Raw genomic sequence first — 24,168 nt, 5'->3', positions numbered from 1 at the left:
GGAGAAGGAAGGAAGAAAAAAGGGGAAACACTAAATTCCGTGTTAGGTCTTTTTATTAGGTTTATACATTTATTTTTGCGCCTATAATTTCTGTGCTCTTATACTGGATATTGTTAAGGCCTTTTCTCTCAATGGATTTGTCCTGTTTCTCTACCTTCCTGATTTATAATTATGTTTCCTCTTTTCTCACTACCTCAGTAAAAAAATATATATATATAAATAAAATGTGCAGTATAATAATTTATATTAGTAAAACAACTAATCTTAGTGAATAATCACTTCTGATTAGTGTTCATTTTTTCATCTGCTTAACAAGACAGATCATTACTGCTTAGTGGCCAACCTATTTGCCTGTTTATCTACTTGCCACATAAAGCTTGTTGAGTTTCTGTGTATCAGTACTTTGATGTCATATGAATAAATATTTCTGAAGGTGCCATACACTTCATGCAGTCTCGGTAGGACAGTCTTGACGGATGCACCAAAAGAATGGCACTCATTGAAATGCAACACTTCCAGATTTATTCTCCCCCTCTGCTTCGTGCTCTTTGTGGATACAGTCTGTGTGAAAGTCTAAGAATAGAGCTGCTGACTTTCTGCGTGCCCTCCTGCTTTGCTTACTCTGCAGAATCTCATGGAACAGAGCCTCAGGTTGTGTTTAACTGAGTGTGTAACGAGTGTGTGTGTCTCTCGTCTTTGTGTTTGTGTGGGGTGTGGGTATGGGTGTGTATGTTCTTAGCCATATTTTCAGGAGCTGGTCCAGTTCATGTCCAGTGGCCCCTCCCATGTTCTGGTCATTTCTAAACCCGAGGGTTGTGATGATGTCATCCCGGCCTGGCGGGAGTTCCTGGGCCCGACGGATATCGAGGAGGCCAAGAGAGAGCATCCAGACAGGTAAAGAGCCTCACACCGCTTAAAGTCAGGTTAAACACACACACACCAGTTGGCTTGAGGTGGTCAGATAAAATTATGATTAATTTAGTTCTAATAGAATGTTTTCACTGTAATATTTAGGATTTCGATGCTCTTTTTTGCTCCATAATTCCATGTATGCAGGCAATTTTATAATCAATTCCAATGAAATTATTTAAATTTTCCTATTTATTTATTTAATTATTATTTTAGTTGTCATTAGTTGCACACTCAGACTTTTGAAGTTTATGCTGTATGTCATTTAAAGCATCTAATAAGACATACTTCAGTTTCTAATACATATATTAATAAATTCTAATGCATTTCTTACATTTATTATTTTAGTTCCTTTTTTAATTAGTTTTTCTCTATTTTACTGTATTAACTCTATTATTGGCCTATCCTAATGTTCACACTCACTCAGTTTTGTGTACTGGTTTGTGTATTCCAGTTCTGACTGATGTTTGCTTTCCTGTAAATACAAGTATTTAAGTGTGTCCCAGTGCACAAACATGCAGTTTACTCTGCTTTATTAGCTGGGATGCTGTCATGCTTTACGTCAATGGGCAGATTTTTATTTTTCCTATGCTGTGGGCAGGGCTAAGTGCTAGAATATAGAGAAGAAGAAAGAAGAAAACATACCATGTTCTATGTAATGGATGCAGGGCCTGAAAGGGTTGATAATATTAATTTTACTTGTCTTCATACTTAGCTGAGGTAAGAATTAGGTAATTTTTAAGGTAATTAAAAAAATAGAAATCAAAGTATATATTTGAAACCTTAATTCCCAATAACATTAAGAAGGACCTTTCCTTCAACTGTAAAATTGCAGTTTAGAGGACTTGCGTGACAGCAATGAGAAACACACACACACACACACACACACACACACACGCTCGCACATATAGATTTGCTTATGGTTTGTCAGTGAGCTCTAAATATCTTGTTGCTTAATCACAGATAGCTCAGGAAGAGCAGCTGTGTGTTCTTAGAGAGGAGGTCCCATATTGTTTTCACAGATTTGAGCGTTAACAGATATAACAGTATGCATCCTGTGCTTATCGCCAGCTTCCCCTTCTCCCTGCCCTCGCTGTGAAACCAGCAGTCATGCCATCTGTTCTTCTTTCTCTCTCTCTCTCTTTCTCTCTTTCTCTCTGTCTTTTTCTCTGACTCTCTCCATCTATTTGTGCAGTTCTTTTTTCCTACCTCCTCCTCGCTACACTTACCTCCTTCCCAAAACCTTTTTTTTGCCATACCTTCACATCTGCTTTAACATCTGCCATCTTCTTTGTTTTGTCTCTCACTCCCTCACACATCCTCTGATTCTCATTTCATTCTGATCTTTCCCTCAGTTTCTCTTCCATCTTTCTTTTTCCTTCATCATCACCCATCTTCCCTGCCCTCTAACCATCCTCTTATTCCTTCTCTTCTCTCTCTCCTCTAGTCTGCGAGCTCAGTACGGATCAGAGACCCTGTTCAACGCCGTGCACGGCAGCTATGATGGCGAGCAGGCCAGTAGGGAGCTGGCCTTCTTCTTTCCCAACTTCAGGACGGCGGTGTCAGGCAGGCACTCGGGCCACGCCGGGCCGGAACCGGAGCCTGTGGAGAGGACACTGGCACTCATCCGGCCTGACGCAGCCAGAGAAAACAGAGGCATGTGCCAGAACCATGTCTGTGTGCGCGGAAACGCAGACCCGCAGGCACACGCATGCTGAGAGAGAGAAAGATAGAGCTACAGAAATACGTATGCAGTTATGCAATTGCCCAGGCTGGATACTATAGCTATAGCTGCAGCCAGGCACTTTTACTATTAGAGTACCTGTTTCTGACTGTCTTAGAGACAGTATGGCTCTGTGCCAGTGGTCAAAACCTGCAAGAATGAACAAAACAACATTTTTATTGTCATAGAAATAGAAAAAAGCCTTTATTTCAAGTGCCCTTCCAAGCCACAGGCCATAAGAAATTGACAAATTTCTCTCATCTGCTAATTCTGTCTGTAGATCTTTGGCCCAGGCAGAGCTCGGTTAAATAGTATTTTTTATTGTATCCACCTCAATATGTTTAAAGTTAGCATACAGGCTAACAAACTTTATTACTATATAGTATTTCCTGCAGGCACGTAACAGTATTAGATGTTTTCCTGTCGCAAATTTTTTGTCATCTCACATCATGACCAAGATTCAACCTAAAATTAACGTCTATTGATGTTGGTGGCTAGCTGGGTTAGTACAGTGCAAAAACCTAGTGATGTAATCAGATTAGTATAAATATCTTTGCCACATATATTCACTAAGCAAAGATTTTAAGATTTAATAGCAAGTATACTAGTGCATCTCAGAAAATTAGACTATCCTTGAAAAGTTACTTTATTACAGTAATTTAGTTAAAAATGTTAAACTTATATATTATGTAGATGTATTGCATACAGAGTGATCTAAGCGTGTACTTTAAGCTTTTATTGTTGATGATTATGGCTTACAGCCAATGAAAATCCAAAAATCAGTGTCTCAGAAAATTAGAATATTATATAAGACTGGTACAATTGGTACTATTGGCAGTGTGGGCAGTGTGCCAAGTCCTGCTGGAAAATGAAATCTGCATCTCCATAAAAGTTGTCAGCATTTTCTGCAAAGCACTGCGCTGACTTGATATAACACAGTGGACCAACACCAGCAGATGACATGACCCTCCAAACCATCAAGAGTGGAGAGGCACGAAGTCTAAACTGCTTGAGGTCTAGGGTGAATTTTCCACAATCAATGATGGTTTGGGGAGCCAAGTCATCTGCTGGTGTTGGTCCACTGTGTTTTATTAAGTTCAAAGTCAGTGCAGTTTTGTTTTCCCAGAAAATCTTACAGCACTTCATGCTTCCCTCTGCTGATAACTTTTATGGAGAAGCAGATTTCATTTTCCAGCAGGACTTGGCACACTGCCCACACTGCCAAAAGTACCAATTGGACAGTACCAATATGAACTTGTGTTGGTGGGACTAAATAGAAAACACATTAATTCAATGATTAGGAGGTGTGTCCCAACACTTTTGTCCATACAGTGTACATGCACTATATATACTAATAATATCCACATATGCTTGTACAAACAACATGTTTTAGATTTTACTAATGCTTATGTACGCTAAATACAAATCATGACTTTGTGTTAACAGAGATGATCTTAGCGAAGATCCACAAGGCAGGATTTAAGGTGGCCATGCAGAAGGAGGTGATGCTCACAGAGGAGCAAGTGTGCCTGTTCTACAGTGAGCACCAGAATGAGGAATACTTTCCTGCCCTCCTTAAAAGCATGACCAGGTAATTAATTTTCAAGCCATATACTGTATAGACATAGACACCAGTATAAATTGTGAGGTGCATTCTTGTGAGTGAAGCTGAACACCAGCCAGTGTGTTTATGGCAAGATGACATTAATTATCTTAAAAAAACATCTTTGCATTAAGCAGAGTGTAATAAACTGTGTTGTGCTTAGTGGTCCAGTGCTGGCTCTGGCTTTAGCAAAGCAGGGAGCTGTGGAGCACTGGAGAAACCTTCTGGGACCCAAAGACCCCAAACAGGCGAAGGAAGACCAACCAGAAAGGTATGCTGAAACTTTTTATTATTTCACTTTTAAATTGTAGACTCAAGAGTATTATCTTTAGTTGCTAAAACTTTTTGTAAGAGGGTATTGCATAACTCATATAAGTTACTAAGACATTTCCTTTAATGTTATTGCTTAATTTAGAATTATGAAAGTAAGAAGTTTTAAGATAAACATAACATATTTAGCCTGCAGTGTAAGGGAAATACGAAATTGACAAATTTCTCTCATCTGCTAATTCTGTCTGCAGAACTTTGGCCCAGGCTGAGCTCAGTTAAATTTGTGTGCTCTATTGTATTCACCTCAATATGTTTAATGTTAGCACACAGGCTAACAAACTTTATTCCTATATAGTATTTTCTGCAGGGACGTTACAGTATTAGACGTTTTCCTGTTGTAAAATTCTTGTCATCTCACATCATGACCAAGATTCAACCTGAAATTAACGTCTATTGATGTTGGTGGGTAGCTGGGTTAGTACAGTGCAAAAATCTAGAGATGTAATAAGGGAATAAACAAGTGCGTTTTCAAGTGCAAATCTAAAAAAAGGTAATCCCTGCCTGTATAGATCAATTTTCATTCCTGTTATACGTGTGTGTTTGGTTGGTCAGCCTGCGAGCTCAGTTTGCAGGGGAGAGTGAGTGTGTGAACCAGCTTCATGGAAGTCAGAGCTTGGAGGAGGCTGAAAAGGAGATCAGCTTCTTCTTCCCTAAAGAGCAGACGCTGGCTGTTATTAAACCCGACACTTCAGAAGAGCACAGAGGTACAGTAGCGGCCCGTGTTAAAGGTGCCTACAACTATTTCCTACACCACATGTTCTAGAATTGTTCAGGTTATATCGTCTCTCCGCACTCGATCCTGCAGCCTGTGATTTATATAGCCACACTGTTCAGTTTATACAAATGTAAAAGTTATTTTAAAACGCACGATTCACATTTCATAATAAGTGGAGTGGGCAGAAAAACCTCCAAACCACTTTCCTTCTTAGGCTTCATCCTAGTCATTTAGATATAGATGACATGTTTACAGTATGCAATAGAGCTGCACAATATAATGTTTTATATTTTCCACAAAAGGAAAACCTACAATCTTCTCATTTTCCATGATATTACTAATAAAGGGAGATTATATTGTCCAGTATAATTTATATCACTTCAATTTTGTATTGGAGCTGTTTTCGGACTGTAAGGCGCACCAGACTATACAACTATAACTATTTTCTAGTCTATTTTCATACATATGGTGCACCGGATAATAAGGCGCATTAAGTGACACTAGTAAATATTGTCAAAATGCCCAACTCTACTTTCAGTACTTACTGTAGAACTGAAGAGAAAGTGTTGGGACCAGTACAACCAATTATACTGATATCCTAACATAGAAACTGGGAGTATTCCACAATTATCTATTCCTCAGATAGATTTAGGGTTTAATTTTGTTGCACAGATGAGATCCTGGAGGAGATCCAAGCCGGAGGCTTCACCATCTCTCAGCTACAGGAGACAGTTTTGTCCAGAGAAATGGCCGAAGAGTTCTACAGAGAACACAGAGACAAGCCTTTCTTCAGCCAGTTAGTGGACTACATGTGCCGGTAAGCTCTCTCTCTCACACACACACACACACAAACACACACACAAGAAATGGTTCTTTGAGTGATGCCATAAAAGAACTGATGGTTCCTCAACCAAACAAATCTTTTAAAGCAAGGGTATTTCATTAAAATACAATAATGTCCATTTAGAGAACATTTCTCCAGCCAGGGCCTGGAATGTAATTTTTTTTTCAATTTGCATTATGATTCAGTGTCCTATTCTGTATATAGAAATAGCCTACAGGTTAAATTCACATTTTATGTCATCAGCCATTGAATGTCAAATGAAACTACAAATAGTAAAAATTCAATATATTAATTCATTTGTTTAAATTAATTTTCACACTAAACTTAACAAATTATAAAAAACTCTAAATAAATGTTTCTTAGTTCAAGTGAAATTTAAAAAATATAAAAGAATGCCTTTTTAAAATTGCATTTAAAAACAAATACTGTTCCACCTATTAGTAACTTCTGTTTAAAGGTTTAAAGATGTTTATTGAAAGGGTTGTCTCACTGAAATCTCTTTTATAAAGATGGTTCTTCTCTGAAAATCTTTTTAGCACAAATACAGTGGTATGAAAAAGCTTGGGCACCACTGATCATTTTCATGATTTTCCTTTATAAATCATGAAAATGTAATATAGCAGATGAACACAGTTATATTTGAGAAGTGAAATTAAGTTTATAGGATTTACAGAAAGAGGGCAATAATTATTTAAACAAAATTAGGCAGGTGCGTAAATTTGGGCACCCCAATAAAAACATATATATATATATATATATATATATATATATATATATATATTAATATTTAGTAGATCCTCCTTTTACAGAAATAACAGCCTCTAACCGCTTACTATAGCTTCCAATTAGAAGGTCCCTATACTTGAGAACAGAATAATAGTTTGTATAAAATAAATCAGGAATATTTTCTACAGATTTTATATTTTTCTTTGTTAGCCTTAAAAATGGTCCTCAGGTGTTCCTCCCAGAGTCCACCTGTTCCTTACTGTTGGATTTAATCATACCGTATATGTAAATTCAGACACTTTAGACGTATTCTTCCTCTACTGACTGTGTGAAAGTGTCTGTTAGCCTCAGGATGTGGAGGGTGCTGCATTTGCTAATTCTTTCTTAGGCATCATCTGATCCTTGTGGCTCATTTGAATTCCTCTGAAGCTGGTTTGATGATTATCAGCCCTGATGAGGAGATTTTCAGTCAGATCTTTTAACACACCCTCATGTATAGCCAGCACGCCTCTTAAGCGCTGTAATTAGCATATATATAGTGGGAGATATGGAGTTCTCCCATTGTTTCTTTTCAGAGGCTCAGTTATACGGTACAGGGTAGCAAACCTTCTATAAGCACATAGCAGAAACAATCATAGATTTCATCGAATTAGAAATTGAAATTGAATGTACTGTATATGAATGTCTTTTCTTTCCATCAGGGGTCCGTGCACAATGCTGATTCTGACTAAAGAGAATGCAGTTGAGGAGTGGAGGGCCATGATGGGACCTACTGACCCCAATGATGCAAAAGAGAATGCACCGGGGTCCCTGAGAGCCCGCTTCGCTAAAGATATCCTAGAGAACGCCGTCCATGGTTCATCTAACACAGAGCATGCGCAGGAGAAAATACATTTCCTCTTTGGAGAGATCAGCTCAGGGTCTGAGCTCATCAATGCTGGAGATGATGAGGAACCTCTTCCTTTAGGTATTTTTTATTAGTGATTTATTTTTTTATTTATTCCTCTAGCGAATACACCATATAAAAAAAATATTCGGCAGAGCATTTTAAGATAATTTAACTTTAGTTTAGCTTAGTCAATTATTTTCCCAACTCACATTTTTACTTTTGCATATCAGTTTAGTAAGCATATTGTTTTGAGCTTCAAAAATCTTAAAGTAAGTAACTGATGGTCAGTGTTGGTTTTGAGAGCCATGCCATCTGCTAGTGTTTGTGCACTGTGTTATATCAAATCTGAAGAGATTTTACAGCACTTCCTGCTTCCCTCTGCAGACAACTTTTATGGAGATGGGGATTTCATTTTCCAGCAGGGCTTGGCACACTGCCCACTCTGCCAAAAGTACCAATTGGTCTTATGCATTATTAAAATTTTCTAAGACACTGATTTTTTGGGTTTTCATTGGCTGTAGGCCATAATCATCAAAAGTAAAAGAAATAAACGCTTAAAACCAATCACTTTGTACATAATACATCTATATACTGATAACTTTAATATAAGTTTGCCATTTTGAACTGAATTACTGAAATGAAGTAATTTTTCAAAGATATCCTATTTTTTTTAGATGCACTAGTATAGGATATTACACACTCAGCAACTTACAAAAAAGTCTTGAAAAAAAAGTCTACAAATACCCAAGTCTGTAGGACAGGGGTGTCCAAACTTTTTTGTTGGGGGCCAGAAGGAGAAATATATTTGAAGTCACGGGCCACAGACACTGTAATAAAACAAATAATGAAATATACCACTTTAAATAATACGTTTTCCTGATTACTTTCATTTACACACCATTTTACTTGACTTACTATCTTTATCTATCTTTGACAGTGTTGTGTAAACTAAGATTTTTCAAACTGATGTGTCTTAATATTAAACTCCTTAATTACGGCAACTTTTAGACTCTTTTGCCCGTTTTTCTGCGCTAGAAATGCGCATTCTCTCCGCTTTTAGACTCTTTGGCCCAATTTTCTGCACTAGAAATGCGCACTCTCTCCGCTTTTAGACTCTTTGGCCCGTTTTTCTGCGCTACAAATGCGCACCCCCTCCGCTGTTAGACTCTTTGGCCCGTTTTTCTGCGCTAGAAATGCGCACTCTCTCTGCTTTTAGACTCTTTGGCTGATTTTCTTTGCTAGAAATGCGCACTCTCTCCGCTTTTAGACTCTTTGGCCCATTTTTCTGCACTAGAAATGCGCACTCTCTCCACTTTTAGACTCTTTGGCCTGATTTTCTGCGTTAGAAATGCGCACCCTCTCCGCTTTAAGACTCTTTGGCTCTTTTTTCTGCGCTAGAAATGCGCACTCTCTCCGCTTTTAGACTCTTTGGCCCGATTTTCTGCGCTAGAAATGCGCACCTTCTCCGCTTTTAGACACTTTTGCCCCGTTTTTCTGCCCTAGAAATGCGCACACTCTCCGCTTTTAGACTCTTTGCCCTGTTTTTCTGCCCTAGAAATGCGCACCCTCTCCGCTTTTAGACTCTTTGGCCCGATTTTCTGCACTTGAATTGCACATCCTCTCTCCGCTTTTAGACTCTTTGGCCCGATTTTCTGTGCTAGAAATGCGCACCCTCTGATGTGAATGTGAATGAATGTAAATGTTTATGATTCATCCGATTTTCTACACAAATGTTAAGTATATTTATGGAGATAATCGAAGAGCATTTGGAGAAAAGCAGTGTGGTAAACGTAAACTTGTCTGTTTTTATAGAAGCAGAAGAGAGCTTTGCAGAGCTGAGGAACCTCCAGACATCAAGATCCCCCTCATTTAGTGAACCAAGAGACCAGACTGAAGCAAACAGTGGAGGTATGTGAAACGTGAAAATGAGTAAAATAATGTTTCATCCCGTTCATTTTCCTGGTGAAGTAAAGAAAATTGAATACATTCTTCCTGTATGATAGTAATGCCTACATATGTAAACTAATGATTTTTGTACAGAAGCAGCAAGAAGCTCTGTGCATCTGGACCCAGAGGCAACAAAGAGCCAACCATTGTCTCCTGAAGTAACCACAGACTCATCAGAGCAAAGAGAAGCACGAGAGACATCCACTCCCAGCAGTGGTAATGGAGGTCTGTGTCTCACTGCCACCACTGACATCTAGGTCTTAGAAATAGATCTGCGCTTGGTTTCCCAAAAGCACTGAGGCATAATGATGATTCTTACATGATAGAACAGGCATCACAGGCTTACCACGTAACCACTACTGTTATACTGAGGAAAAGCAGTCGTGTACTCGTTTAAATCAAAGAATAGGCCACTGACCTGGATTTCAGATTGAGAAGAGGATCTTTATTGAAAGCATTTTTTCAGGATTAAGCTTAAAGCTGGAGAAGATGATTTTGCAGAATCCAGTAAGGAAGACTCCCTACATTTTAGCATGCCTTTTTAAAAATGATGCTCCCAAAACATATGAACTAGTTAAAGTTATAGAGTGTTGAAGTGTTATTTTACAGTATTGTGGCCACCACAGCTCATTTTTTGCTGTGGTGGCCACAATAGAGACAGACTACTCATTTAAATAACCCCGCCCCTGAGGGATGCCTCCACAGAGCTATACACATTCTATGATCCCACCCCGGCTAGGTGTAACCCAGCCCTTTTACAATAACCACACCTTTTTTGAATAGAGCTGAATAATGTTTAAAAAAAACAAATTTTGGGGGGATATAAAATTTTGACAGTATAAGCAGAGGTTACACTAGCTGCTGCATTTAAATAATGGAGGTAGAATTACAGTATATTGGGAAAAAAAACGTGATTGAAAGTTGTCTGTTTTGCCATTGAAACCTATTGGGATGGGTGGGGTTACACAGCTTTCTGCAACCAAACAGCAGGGGGCGCCCGACCTGTTGTGGCTTCACTTTAGAGAGACGATGCTCTCAATGTCCACCTATACACAGTCTATGTGGTATACGAACAAGAAGTTGGTCATAATGTTATGTTTGATTTTCAGAAACTAATTCTTAACATATATTTTTGATCTTTCATTTAGGACAAGAAACACCCACTTCAGACAGGATGGAGGACTCCTAAGAGAAAAACAGCAGCTGTGAAAATCATGTTGCTAACTGGACGTTTTGACCATGCTCTTACCTAGAGTGACTTTCATTTAGTGTCCTTCGTGTTACACAGGACTCTTTAAGTGTAGTGTGGAGTGGAGTGAAGTGTTTGCCCAGCTGTCTGCCACAGGAAAGCAGTATTTTACCTCACTACACTAACATGTTTAAACAGTATCCAAATCTACCAAGATAATGAGTAGATAGGATCTATGAAGAATCTTTATGGCAGATTAATTAGGCTTGACTGCCACTACCATGCTTCTAAAAACTGTAAACATTCTAAAACAATTCTGAGTTTTCTATTTTAGGGGACAACTTGTCAAGAGCCTAGTGCATCACATAGAGCTTTATTATTATTTAACAGTTCTCAATCATTATGTACAATAGTTACAAACGATGCATTACCTTTAAACTTTACTTTTAAACAAACAAAAAGATACGTGTATATTTCCCATGATATTCAAAAAAACATTACACTCAGTACTCTGAAAAGCTTCTTAAACTAAAAAAATAAGAGGGCACGCAACTCTGAGTGCCTGCGTAGGCAGTTATTACAATTTAATCGTTTTTTTCTTCATCATTTTTTTATTTTATTTGCTGAAGTAGTCTTCAATGCGTCTTTTCTTGCTGGGACTTGCTGAGAAATGATTTTCCTGGGGTCGAGAATTCGTGTGCTCAGAGTCCTCCCAGTCATTCACAGCCTCCAGCAGCACAGATTCATCCATATCCTCCTCTGAGAAGGACCTCTGGAACATCTCTGTGATGGTCTGCTGCTTGGGGTCCTCAGAAAGTAATGAAAAAAGAAGTCTTGTCAAAATTTAAATACAAATTAGTTATTAGGAAATGTTCCTAGGGTTTCCGTACCAATGAATTATAAAAAAAAATAAAACATTAATTTACAAAATGTCACACACTAATGCCTGTAGCACATTCTGACTAGTATTCAGCATCCTGAAAATGTCTTTAAATATCATGATAATATTTTTACCAACTCACTCACTCTCAGCTTGTATTAATCTTTGTGTTAAATAAAACTTGTGAATAGAAAAATGTTATACTGAAAGTATATAAGAATGTATTCCTTGAAGTAAATCAGGCTATTTTCATAACTATCCGTAATATAGTAATATCGATCATCCGTTTCAGGTTTACAGAATTTTTAGGACAGTTTCCTGATGGAATCTGATCACATTTTGAGACAGAACGTTAAAAGTAAAGTCTATTCTTACCTTGCTGTGGAAACTGGAGCACTCTGCCTTGTCTGAAATATTGGATTCCGACAGGCCGACCTGTTCTAAAACATTCATCTTCTCTTGGATCATGGGCCTGTGGACAGAGAAGAGTCAGTGTGAGTCAAAACTAATGAGGGAAGTGAAACAGTACCTGGAGTCTAACAAACACAGAGCTTAAGAGAGGATTTCTCTTACCAGAGGTAGTCGTCTGCTGTTCCTTTCGCTACCAGGTAGTGAATATCCACACAGCTGGTTTGACCAATGCGGTGCACTCTGTCCTCTGCTTGGATTAATATCTGTGAACAAAACAGGACAAGGCAAAAGAAACAAAAAGTAATTATGAAAAATCATGCACTGAATCTGCCTGTTTAATCTTAAATGTATTATTAAGCTGTTTGCCTGTGCTTTACTGGTCTTTAAAAGTGTGTGACAGAGCAGTTGGCATTCAATGGCTTTGGCTAAGGACGACATCCTAGGGTGCCCTAAGCATAAGAACTAGAGATGCAGTCAAACAAAATGAAACATTACAATTTTCAAGTTTTTATACATGTTGCAATTTCTGTCCATTACTAAAAAAATGATATGCACTGTATTTTTCAGACTATACTCACTTAAAATCCTTTAATTATCCCAAAAATCGACAGTGCGCCTTAGTAAAGACACTCTGCTGAAGTACAGCATTATAAAGGAGTTTCAATTAAGTTTCTCCAGCACTAAGGCTGGAGCAGTATTAGCAATAGCCAATAACCACAGCACTAACTCTTTCACCATTTAGAGGTGAGTATATCAGACAGTAGCCATGTTTACAGTGTTAAAACAAGCTACGTGGGACAAACCGCTAACTGATTGCGCCCTGGCTTACCGGCACATTTAGGGTTTCTCAGTGTATCGCTGTCAGGTGGCATTTACTGCGGCTAGCGCTGCTGAAAATATTTGAAATCTAAGCTTACAGTTAATAAACAGAAGTGCATTACTCACCCACATGAACAGTTTTCAGAGGAGAAATTTGTGTAGATTACCATCCAGCCCTTATTTGACTTTAAAAGATTTTTTTTTTTTTTTTTTTTTTTAAGAATTACAGTTTTGTTTACTTAAGACACTTCCCACAGCTTCCCCATTAGAAGTGAAATATGGCGACATCCTTGTTCCTTATTGTTAAAATGCGCCTTATAATCCATTAGGCCCTATGTATGAAAATAGACCAGAAAATAGACGTTCATTGATACATCGTTTTCTAATCCAATGTGCCGTCCGTAAAATACTAATAATGTATTTTTGAAGTGTGGGCCTTAGAAATACTCAATTCAAGGAAACAAATGACTCACTGTTTCACATAAATTATTCAGTTTTTTCACAATCAAGAAGAGGAAGAGTTAAGAGTTTAAAAGGAAGAGTATGGACGTTAGATACTAAATTATTATTTAATGTGTCTGTCCGTTCTGGCTGTCAGAGGTGGCAAATCCAAGTCAAGAACTTTCTCGTCCTGTTCCTGGATTTGCCTCCATTGTTGTCTATAGAAGCACACTTACCCCTGGGTTCCAGAAGAGCTCTGCGAACACCACAAGGTCTGCAGCATGCAGAGTCAGACCCATGTTTGCAGCTGTGATTGACAGCAAAGCCACGCAGCTCTGATGGGTGAACTGGAACCGCTCGCACAACTGCTGCCTCTCAGCTGAGGGTGTGGATCCATCAATGCGGATATAATTGACCCCCTGTAGAGTGGAGGAGAACATGAAATGCATCAACACAAAAAAATGAACAATGTTCAGTTGTGCCCATTTTTATTTATTTACTTGCATTCAATTCAGACATTAAGTATTTTATTTAAAAGGTATTATTTCTCAGTGTCAGACATGAATATGCTACACTTACCTTATCAGTGAGCTCTTTGCTTATGCTGTCCAGAACCTTCTTGTGATGCGCGAAGACCAGAAACTTCTCTCGTCCACACTCCAGCATATCAGATATGTACTCCCTTAAAGAAGACATGCACAAATACACTCCACAATTCAATTCCAACTTATATTTAATTAAGGAACTTACTACAATGTTACCCAGCATGCATCAAATAATATCCCCTGTTGAAACGTCTGATTTGTCCATAAATGATGGTGGAAAAGATGTTATCATGCTTACATAATGGCTCTGATTTTGGCCTCTGCTGTATGATTGAAGAAGACGAGTAGAGCCTCTTTTTCCTGCATCTTCTACAGAAACAAACAAACCCAGGTTATCACTCAACTCAAATAGTAAGGCACACTATAAGGCGCACTTAAAATCCTTTAATTCTCCATAAAATTGTGAGTGAGTCTTATAATCCAGTGCACCTTATATATGAATTCTAACAGTCAGGTTGTAAAGACAGTAAAACTACTCAGCTGAAGTACAGCTTTATACAGCAGTTTTAGTGAAGTTTCTCCAGCACAGACGCTGGAGCAGTATTAGCATTAGTCGCTAACCGCCATTCAGAAGTGAGTATATCGGACTGTAGCCTGCATGTTTGCCTGCGAGTTAAAACAAGCTCAGTGGGACAAACTGCTAGCTTATATCACCCTAGCACTCAGTGTTCCTCAGTGTAGCGCTGTCAGGCACCATTTACTAGCGCTTACTGACATTTACTAAAGGCTAGCGCTAGCAGTTAGCCACTAATGCTAATGCTACTGCACCCAGCTTTAACGGAAATGTGGAAATCTAAGCTTACTATAAAATAAACGGAAGCGCTTTTTTTGTTTGTTTGTTTACTTAGCTTAGCTTTCCAGGTCTCGCCACCCAGCGAGAAGACGTGCTAAATTATAAGGAAAACATGGAAATACCCCTGTTTCTTACTAGTGTTGCACAATGCGTCTTAAAATCTGGTGCGCCTTGTGTGTGAAAATAGGCCAGAAAATATGTTTATATAAAAATATGTGTATATATTTATTCATAGTGCGCCTAAAATACGATGTGCCTTATAATGCAAAAAATACCATATGCACTTATTAAAGCCTAAGAATGCATAAAAACATTCTGATTGTGCAGAAAACACAATCATACTATGGCCCTAATATTACATGTGGATTTGTTTCTAAAACTTTCCAGAACATTCAGAGCACCAAACAGCGGTTTGTCTCTCTCATTACCTAAGGTATCTAAGGTGCACTTACATTGTGTCGACCGTTGGCCAGCTCTTTGGCTGCAGCAGAGAGAGCAGCCTTGGTACGGGCGTTGATCCCGTCTGTAGTCACTGTGACCACCTTGCGCTGCTTTGCAGGAAGCTGCGAGAGCACTTCGGACTTCAGCCGCCTCAACATTAGAGACTCCTCAAGCAGGAGCTTCAACTCAGTCAGGTTAGAGGAGCCAGAGTAGTCCCAGCCCCAGGGAAGCTACAGAGGGACCAAGAGAAAGAGGAGGAGAGCAAAAGGTGCCATAAATGTATGGTTTCTGTGGTATCTACATCATTTTAACAGAACACAAAAGAACAAAAAGGCAGGTTTAATTCACCAATAGCCATTATTGAACTGAAGGAATCCAGTACTACCTGCTTAGCGTCACAGTATCTCGCCCCGAAATCATGGAAACGGGGGAAAAGTGTGGGTCTTACTGCCAGGATCTGAGTGTAGAGCTCAGCTGGACGGGACATGGCAGGAGTTCCTGACAGCAGGACCACCCTCTTAGCTGCCTGCCACATTCACACACAGAGAGAGGGGCAAACACAATTCAGTAATACAGAAAACACTGAGATAACGTAGAAAACATAGGAATACACAACAAAAATACTATTAGAGTAGAGTTATAGAAGACAATAAATTGATAAAAAAAAAAAAACATTATCTGCATCTAACAGATCTAAATATGTAAGAACATCTTTGTTGTACTCCAAAAGAGCACAAAACCTAATAGAAATGGGTCCCCTCCTCATTTTATTCGTAACCCTTCACAAATAGCTGTATATATTGTTCCAGTTTTTAAATTATACAAATAAATCTCTAAGCATATATAAAAATATAATTTTTCAAATAAGTGTTTCAGTGGTATAACTGCAGTAACAGCGCAACTCACACTGAGCTAACATTCATAAACAGTTTTGCTGACTGAGTGCAGATTAACTGGCCCTGGTGCAGCTTAGAGGTAATGAAGGAATATATCAAACCTTCAGCAGAGGAAGAGCTGCCTTACAGCGAGCAGTTTTGATGTTCTTCAGAAAATGGGACTCGTCCTGTGAGCACACATAAGAATGAAAGAGTTCAAGCGACATACAGTACCACTCAAAAGTCAGGATACACCTTCTTACCTTCAATGTTTTTCTTTATTTCTTAATTTAATGTATTTTCTACAGTAGATTAATATTAAATACATCGAAACAATTAAGGGAAACGTATGGAATAACATAGGAAACAGTAAATGTGTTTCTCCTCTAAAGCTGGAGCTTCACAGCGTGAAGGAAAAGCAGCAACTATTGTTCAGCACCTCCAGAAACTCCTTCAAGACACTGAGAAAACTATTCCAGGTGACTCTCTCTCATGAAGACACTGAGATTAAAATACCAAAAGTGTGCAGATCTGTCCTCAAAGATAAATGTGGCCACAGATTCTGGGTTGTTTAACAATTCTGCAGTTCCTGTGTAGCTTTATTGTCTTCAATGTTAAATTTACACTGTAAAAAACTTAAAAGAAAGAAAATTGACTGAGAATGGCTGTGCCCAAACCTTTGCCTGGTACAACATCTTATCATATAAAATTGATAGCTTGATTAAAAATGTTTCCCTTTAAATCAGCTAAGACAGGTCTTAAGTTTACTACTTTAGTTCTGAACTGAATGTACAAGGTAAGTATAGAGAATAAAAAAGGGTAATAAAAAAATGATTAGTCCTGATTCTGTTGGAGTAACTGTCCTCACTGTGCAGGTAAGACTTTTTACAAGATTTTGGAGCATTCTGTGAGGATTTGATTGTGTTCAGCACCAATAGTCTTAGTGTGGTCAGGATGTTGGGTGGTCCCCAACATCCCAACTTATCTCTTAGACTCCAGCAAAGGCCAATTATGCTTTTTTGAACTCTTGGCTAAAGAAACTTGAAGCATGCTCCAATAATGGTTTAAATTATAATGGTTGTAAAATGTGAAAGTAGTTCATACTGCAGTTAAAACCTCAAACTATTACAAATAATTAAAATGGCTATCTAAACAATCCATTACTGGGATAAAGTGAGCTGTATTTCATCCCATCTCAGCCACAGCAAAATTTATAAGACCTCATCAAGCTCTGCACTTGTTCTTCCCTGAGCAACATTTAACCCCATGCCCTCTCTTAAACAGGCAACGTGTACGCCTACAGCTACACAGGGTGGCATACCATTATGAGTACACCGAAGGGATTGGCTAAATGCTGCTTGTCCACTTTGCCGAGCAGGTCGTAGCTAACGATGTTGACTAGGCCAGAGCGAAGACTGTCTTTCCCCTTCACCACCACGTTTATACGATCTGCTGCTACTGAGGGCAGCCAGCGCCGAAACGCCTGGAACAGAACACAAAGGAGAAGTGAAATGAAGCAGATGTTCTAATAGCGTTAGATGACCGTGCTTCAATAGAACGGGACACTCTGCTAGCATTTTTGTCAATAGTAATCTTCTAGAACATTATGTTGCAATTTTATTAAAAATAACAGCTTTAATAGAGGCTGTAGAGAACAGCATCTTTGTCATAATAGCATTGCTATAATATGAAGTCTAGGCCTGAACTCAGCTAACTGTATTATGTAACTGGTGGAGCTCCACAAGACTGCATTAACTCAGTCATATGTGTGTGGAATCTTGTGATATTAGGGCACTGTCTTGCCAGCTAAAGAGCTTACAGCTCTGTTTCCACTAGCTATGCAACATTTGCTATCTTGTGTAAGCAACCATAGGTTTAAATCGGATCTCCGGTTGATTCCGCGTTTTACTGAGACCTTAAATATACACTAGGGAAGCACAGTGTGACAAGGTTTCTCAACTGGACAGAACATCAGTCAAAGTGGGCGCCTTTCAAGTCAGTTTTTATGATATAGAGCGGACTCTGGGGCTTTGAGGTGAGGTGAGGTAGTTTAGCTGAATGAAATTTGGGTTGGGTGTTTAGCCACAGGGAAAGCGGCGCCGGGGTGGACAGCATCCGCTCGCCCCGTGGCATTGATAACATTTCTTTCGCTCGCTGGGCCGCTTGTCTCGCTTCGTTAGGTGAAGTTTAAGAGACCTTTATGATATGCTCAAAGCATGATTTGTATTAATGGTAGTGAGGTAAAAGTGAATTACACTTCCCACCTGTAGGAGGATCTCATGAGCATAAAATACTTTTACAGTAGGCTGCTGTAAAACGGGTGTTTATTAGCATGACAAATTTTTTCCTCGTCACATATTTTGTGTTCAGTGTTTGGAAACTTTGTTGAGATTTACCTCTGCCCATGTGAAGCGTACAGAAGATGGTGTGACTATTAGTAGTGGCCACTCTTTTCTGTAGTAGGCAGCAATACAGATAGCCTGCACAGTCTTCCCTAGACCCATATCATCAGCCAGGAGCAGACGGCCTTCTCTGGACACTGCAAAACTGCACAAAAAACAAACAAAAAACAATACATTTGCATGCACTGTCTGTAGCAAGCAATGAAGGATTACTTTAACTACATACATTATATTATATTCTTAAAATATGCTGAATAGGGGACAAATTGCATTTTATTAAGCTTATTAACACACTTATTTCATCGCTACATACTAAATGATAGACATCCATCATAAAACAATTGACTGCACATTAAACTATAAAATAAACGGCAGCTACGGACTCAGACAATTAGAAGGAAGCAGCACCTACTTAACACCATACTGCTGGAAGGGCATGAGGCTGCGTGTCAGTGTGGAGTCAACAGCCGAGAGATCAGCCTCAGGGACCTCTGCAGCTTTAGAATGGCTCTGCTCAAACTGGGAGGAGAAGGCCTGCAGCACAGCGCGTGGAAGCGGCTCAATCTCCACAGCAGAAATGTCATTTAGAGCCTCCACTGCTCAGACATCACCAAGAAGAGCAAAAGAAAAAAAGAAAAACACACAGTTTATAGACTGGTTTTAGTTTACAATACACAATGCAGGGATAGTGACATGCTGTTGGTAATCTGAGAAAAGTGACTGAGAAGTTTAGAGTAAAATGTGTTGGAACTAAACTCATCAAGTCTGGGTTTCTTAAAACCATCTATGACCAATACTGGATAGTTCCAATTTTTTAAAACCAGACCCAGAGTAGTGGATCATCATGACTGGCTCTTGAACTTGTAAACAATAATGTAGCAAAAAGGTATCAAGAGAATTTAAATTTGATATAAAAAGTGATAAAAAAATATTGATCTATTAAGCACCTTAGCAAACCTCACAAAATAATACATTTGCATGTTCATTCTTTGTTTAATTTCTTTTCAAATACTTACATAGTCGTCCATAATCCTCAAGAAGAAAACTCCATTTTCTTGTTTTCATATCTAGAACAATTTATTGGAAAATTAATTATATTATAATATATTAGAAATGTTAGATTCAGTTGAAATTAGGGGTGGGCAATATGGCTCTAAAATAATATCACAATATTTCTTGGTATTTTCACGATAACAATACTTCTGGCGATATGACAAAACACTGAATTAGAACAAATATTTAGAATTTTATTATTGTATGGAATATGTTATGGCTAACTGAGATATTATATAAATATTATATAAATAATTTTATCAGATTTGTAACAAAAGTCAATGATCCATATTGTCATGATACTAGTAATGCACTCCATATATCTCCATATATTCAGGATTAAAGTAAAATGAATGATACTGGACAGATATAATCTGCCTCTAGTAGATATATAATGGGAAATGAGAACAGTGTGAATTTTTCTTTTGCTAAAAACAACAAAAATAAGTACTCTAATGAGATAATTAGGGGTGGGTGATATGGCACAATATTTCAGGGTATAATATCGTGCCCGATATTCAAAAATGTTGGCGATATTATCACGTACGGTACGATATGACACACCCCTAGTTGAAAACACCGAACAATCTGGTTTCTAAATCATCTCTAAAGATTCTTGGTCTGTACAAAAATGATATTTTCAGAATTGCATATAGTCACTGTACAATGAGAACCAATGATGTCTTAAACAGCTTTTTTTTTCTAAAACCTTCATAACGTTCAGTGGATATTAATGTAAAAAGAGTTTATTTCAGGGCATTTTGGAACGATTCTGTTAGCCCATCCATCAAGAAACAGTGCAAGGGACAGTGTGTACATTCAAATTATGTAGTAAACTAAAAACTGACAAAAATGGAGATACTTGTTTTTCATCAAACGGTGAGGATATGAACAATTTGTTCAAACATTTGATTTAGACACTGTAACTCACCATAGTTCTTTGAAGGCATCTGTTTAAAGATACCTATGACATCTGCATGGTATCCGATGTCCACTTCCAGACGAGAGCGGGAGATGAGAGTGCACTTGCCCTTCACCATGGCCCCAGGCTTCTGCCAGCCTTGGCACAGCTTCATCAGGGCAGCCAGGGCAGCAGCGTCTTTCGGTCGACTGCTAGAGGCAGAAATTTCCAGTCCCTCCATTCCTTCCAGGGCTTTTAGAGTTACAAAGGGAATGGCTGCCGCTTCCTCCACTTTGAGAAGTACACACACGCATTATAACCTCCTGATGCACACTAGTATTATAAAGCTTCATTACAAAGAAAGACGAATGCATAGTTATACGTTATTTAAGTCTGTTACGGTCACTTGTGACAACTAATTGTAATTTCTGTAGGATGCAATAAAGACTTACTCAAGAGCTTATAGTGCTCAAGGCTGAAGTTCCACATCTTGGTGACAGGATCTGTAACAAGAGATAAATTTCTCTAATGAGCTGAATTACTATAATCAAGCAAACAGGACATTCACAGCATGCCAGTATAATCAAGTCATCTATGTATCAAGCAAATAAATTGAAGTAGGTAAGCAAAGCATATAGTAGTATATATTATATATATAGTGTAGTAAATATTTCAATCGCCACACAACACAATTTACCAAAATCACTAATTGCTCTAAAATTGCTGCAATATTAATCCCTCTATCAGTAGACAAAGACACCATTTACCAGCTGTTATATTATATCGTATTGTATTTCTATGTTTATTCTTAGTATGTAAGGACCCCCATAATAAACAACTATGGCAGGAGATACCTGTAGGTTCTGTGATAACATGTCAGGATTGTTGAAAACTTTTTTCAATTGTTTTTTAAGTAGTTGTTTAACATTTTCTCATAACTGGATTCCCATAACTATTTTTTTTTTTATTTAAGCTGCATGACCTGGATTTGAACCAGCGATCTCCCGATTTTAATGACAGCCCTTTAGACCGCTGGACCACTTAGATAACTTGACAAATAGATAGCAGTGCAGATTAAATTGTTCTGATTACATACAAAGTAAACTTTTCTTTTACTAAGATTTTAAGAATAAGTGTTTTCAAACTATCAGATTTCCGAAAAATAAATTTAAACAATCGAAATATATATACTTGCTTACTGTATTGCAATAAACAGTGACATATTGAATTGTATCGTCAAAATCTTGCCAATACATAGCCCTAATATTCAACGTAGGCTTTTGTCACTTACTGCAGTGAGTTTTAGGTTTTAGGTTTAGCCTACCTATTGTAATGTTCTTAATTAAAATTATTACAGATAGATATCATATGTGACCTGTAATATATGTTTGAGAGTGAATTGGTTGGTGTAAAGTATTTTTCTTACCATAGTTTCTGGACGGTATGTTTTTGAACACTGCAATGAGCTCTGCATGGTAGCCGACCTCTACTCTAAACCGCTCCTCCGTATGTGGCACACATTTCCCCCTCACAGACACTGTGGGTTTCTTAGCAGGTCCAGCAGAGGAAGTGTCTGGTGGTTTAGGTGTCTTCTTGTCAGATGGTTGGGCAGTCAGCCCCTGGTTCTGTCCATAGAAACTATTGGCCTTGAAGGTACCCTTCGATGCATCAGGTTTGACCTCAGGAGGTTTGGAACTAGCTGAAGGACCTGAAGTCTGGGGTTCATTTGTTGGAAAGTGTCTGTTAGGGATGGGAAGAGCATCTATGACCTGGATCTAAGAGAAAGAGAAAAAAATACACACACCTGTGTAAACCATTAAATGGACTAATGTTTGATTGTTGAATTAACAATTGTTGTTTACACTATTTGCAGATACATGAATATTTCCAAAATGTTTTTAGCAGTTTTTAACTTGCTGATATAATGAGAATGTGGCAGTTGTTCTAAATATTGCTTAAAATGTCACAGTGAACAGACTAATAAAACACTTCCATAAATTTACAAAAATCACATAAGAGACCAATTTAAAATAATGCTCAAATCTAAAACTTTAAAAGAATTTTTTTTTTAATTGGTAAAATCCTGATAATATACAGTACTAATCAAAAGTGTGGACACACCTCTTTTCATTCAAGTCCTAATTATCAGATTAGTCGACTACCAAAATAATCATTATTTGCAGCCCTATCCAGATGTTGAGTACACTCTTTCACTCATTCATATTTCTCGTTAAATATCTACTAGAGACAGATTATATCTGTTCAGTATCATTTATTTTTCCTCAATCCTGGATACATGGAGTGCATTATTAGTTTTATTACATGTTGGATAATTGACCTTTGTTACAATGTGGTAAAAGTGTCAATTAAGGGTGTTTCATATGATATCCTATGCAATAATATCACCTGATAAAATGTATTATACCACAGGTAGTTCCGACCCTGCAATGTGATTGGTTGAGAGGAGGTCTATGAGTGCCATTATCAGCCAGTAATGCACTGTAACCAAACCTCATCACAGCTCTCCAAAGCAGTGCCAATATTGCATGTTATAATGCACTGTATTTGTTACTTAAATATTAATTTGGTGCAGTAGTGTATTTCTGAAGTTAAATTTCAAGTTAAACTTCACATTTGAAGTTTAATTCAATGTCAAAATCCTTGAATAGTCCTGAAATATCGTGATATTATTTAAGGGCCATATTGCCCACCCCTACTGCACACAGTAAGGGCACAGACTGTTCATACCTGTCTGGCAGTGGCTGTTCTGCTTGTTGAGGGCTGAGGGTTGTTTCGGTGTGAGGGTAAAGGTGGTGTGTATTTTTTGGATGGTCCTGCTGTTGGACGGGGCTGAGGTGTTGGAGAGGAAGCATGCTGCTGCTGCTTGGAGGAGAAGAGGTCGTTTTGAAGAGGCTGTGGATTCCCTTGTGCGAGTCTCTCAGCTCTTCTTGCGAGCGCTTTCAGACGGTTCTCCTCGATTTTCCTCTTCTGTTCAGGAGTCAGAGTGTTGGACATTCCTACCATCAGTCAGAAAAACTGACTCAGATGTCACCTCGCTTTAATCCTGGACTGGAGCTGCGCAGCTTAAGCAGATAACCCCAGCTCACCACATTGAGCCTGGTTTAAACATTAAGCCTGGTGGAGCTGGTTGTTATTATAAAAGGTGGGTGTGTGGTTCAAGTTTAGTGCAGCGGGTCATGGTGCCGCTCAGTCAGTTTCTCCGCTGCTTGTTTATTTAAGTTAGCTTACATCGGCGAAGCTCCTGTTAGCCGATTAGCCGGTTAGCTTAGCGCTGTAAATAAGTCTGTACAGTAATCTGTACAGGGTTATGTGTGTTTATCTGCGCGGTAAACAGGTGTGAATGCTGTAGAGAGTGTTTACAGATCAGGATCTGTGTAGAAAAGTGTTTAAATTCTCAGTAATAAACCGGTTTCCTCCTCATTCCGCCGTTAGTTCAGAACTTCAGCTCAACTTTCAACCTTAGCGCCCAACAGCCGGTGTTCTGTCGAGCTATGCTACCCATCGATATGTGTTTCTTACACCAGTGCGCCTGCGCGGATCCACATTATATATTTTTGTGATATTTTCAAGTTCTTACGATTTATGATTATTCAATTGATCTTCATCTTGTGTGCTTTAAAGGTCAACTCACTGTTGTTCTTTGTGTTTGAG

The 24,168-nt window shown here is 38.4% G+C and overlaps 2 protein-coding genes across 3 annotated transcripts in view; one reads left to right on the top strand and one right to left on the bottom strand.

Annotated features, from left to right (window-relative positions):
* The window catches only part of nme9 (NME/NM23 family member 9), an 18,951-nt gene extending 6,995 nt beyond the window's left edge, over positions 1-11,956 (top strand). Inside the window, exons 9-18 of the mRNA XM_022680171.2 lie at positions 740-894; positions 2,357-2,565; positions 4,079-4,223; positions 4,399-4,506; positions 5,118-5,269; positions 5,953-6,097; positions 7,552-7,817; positions 9,552-9,647; positions 9,780-9,911; positions 10,835-11,956. Coding sequence (XP_022535892.2) covers positions 740-894; positions 2,357-2,565; positions 4,079-4,223; positions 4,399-4,506; positions 5,118-5,269; positions 5,953-6,097; positions 7,552-7,817; positions 9,552-9,647; positions 9,780-9,911; positions 10,835-10,875 — 1,449 coding nt within the window. The 3' untranslated portion in view covers positions 10,876-11,956. The remainder of the gene's footprint in view (positions 1-739; positions 895-2,356; positions 2,566-4,078; positions 4,224-4,398; positions 4,507-5,117; positions 5,270-5,952; positions 6,098-7,551; positions 7,818-9,551; positions 9,648-9,779; positions 9,912-10,834) is intronic.
* Positions 11,429-24,168, bottom strand: smarcal1 (SWI/SNF related, matrix associated, actin dependent regulator of chromatin, subfamily a-like 1). Of its 2 annotated transcripts, XM_007230433.4 has the most exons (17): positions 23,245-24,167; positions 21,923-22,271; positions 20,949-20,999; positions 20,527-20,787; positions 19,559-19,609; positions 18,955-19,138; positions 18,537-18,687; positions 17,462-17,623; positions 16,263-16,328; positions 15,651-15,791; positions 15,277-15,495; positions 14,270-14,340; positions 14,006-14,108; positions 13,663-13,845; positions 12,329-12,429; positions 12,131-12,227; positions 11,429-11,683 (listed from the first exon to the last, which is right to left on the bottom strand). In XM_007230433.4, the coding sequence occupies exons 1-17, from the start codon at positions 23,518-23,520 to the stop codon at positions 11,492-11,494; spliced, it is 2,658 nt and encodes an 885-aa protein (XP_007230495.3). In that variant the 5' UTR covers positions 23,521-24,167; the 3' UTR covers positions 11,429-11,491. The 2 variants fall into 2 exon arrangements, with proteins under 2 accessions (XP_007230495.3, XP_049340985.1); XM_049485028.1 differs by lacking the exon at positions 17,462-17,623 and having other exon boundaries at positions 23,245-24,168.

Source organism: Astyanax mexicanus, chromosome 11 (assembly GCF_023375975.1).
Source record: "Astyanax mexicanus isolate ESR-SI-001 chromosome 11, AstMex3_surface, whole genome shotgun sequence".
Classification (NCBI taxonomy): Eukaryota; Metazoa; Chordata; class Actinopteri; order Characiformes; family Acestrorhamphidae; genus Astyanax; species Astyanax mexicanus.
The sequence above is the reverse complement of the archived record's forward strand: the minus strand, read 5'-3'. Positions and strand labels throughout refer to the sequence as shown.

Bases quoted from the DNA above. Each gene is read 5' to 3' on its own strand.
- smarcal1 (XM_007230433.4), bottom strand. From the start codon at position 23,520: ATGGTAGGAATGTCCAACACTCTGACTCCTGAACAGAAGAGGAAAATC. The intron at 20,788-20,948 runs GTAAGTCTTTAT...TACTTCTCAAAG, and splicing joins TGAGCACTATAAGCTCTTGA to TGGAGGAAGCGGCAGCCATT. The intron at 12,228-12,328 runs GTAAGAGAAATC...CTCTGTCCACAG, and splicing joins ACAGCAGACGACTACCTCTG to GCCCATGATCCAAGAGAAGA.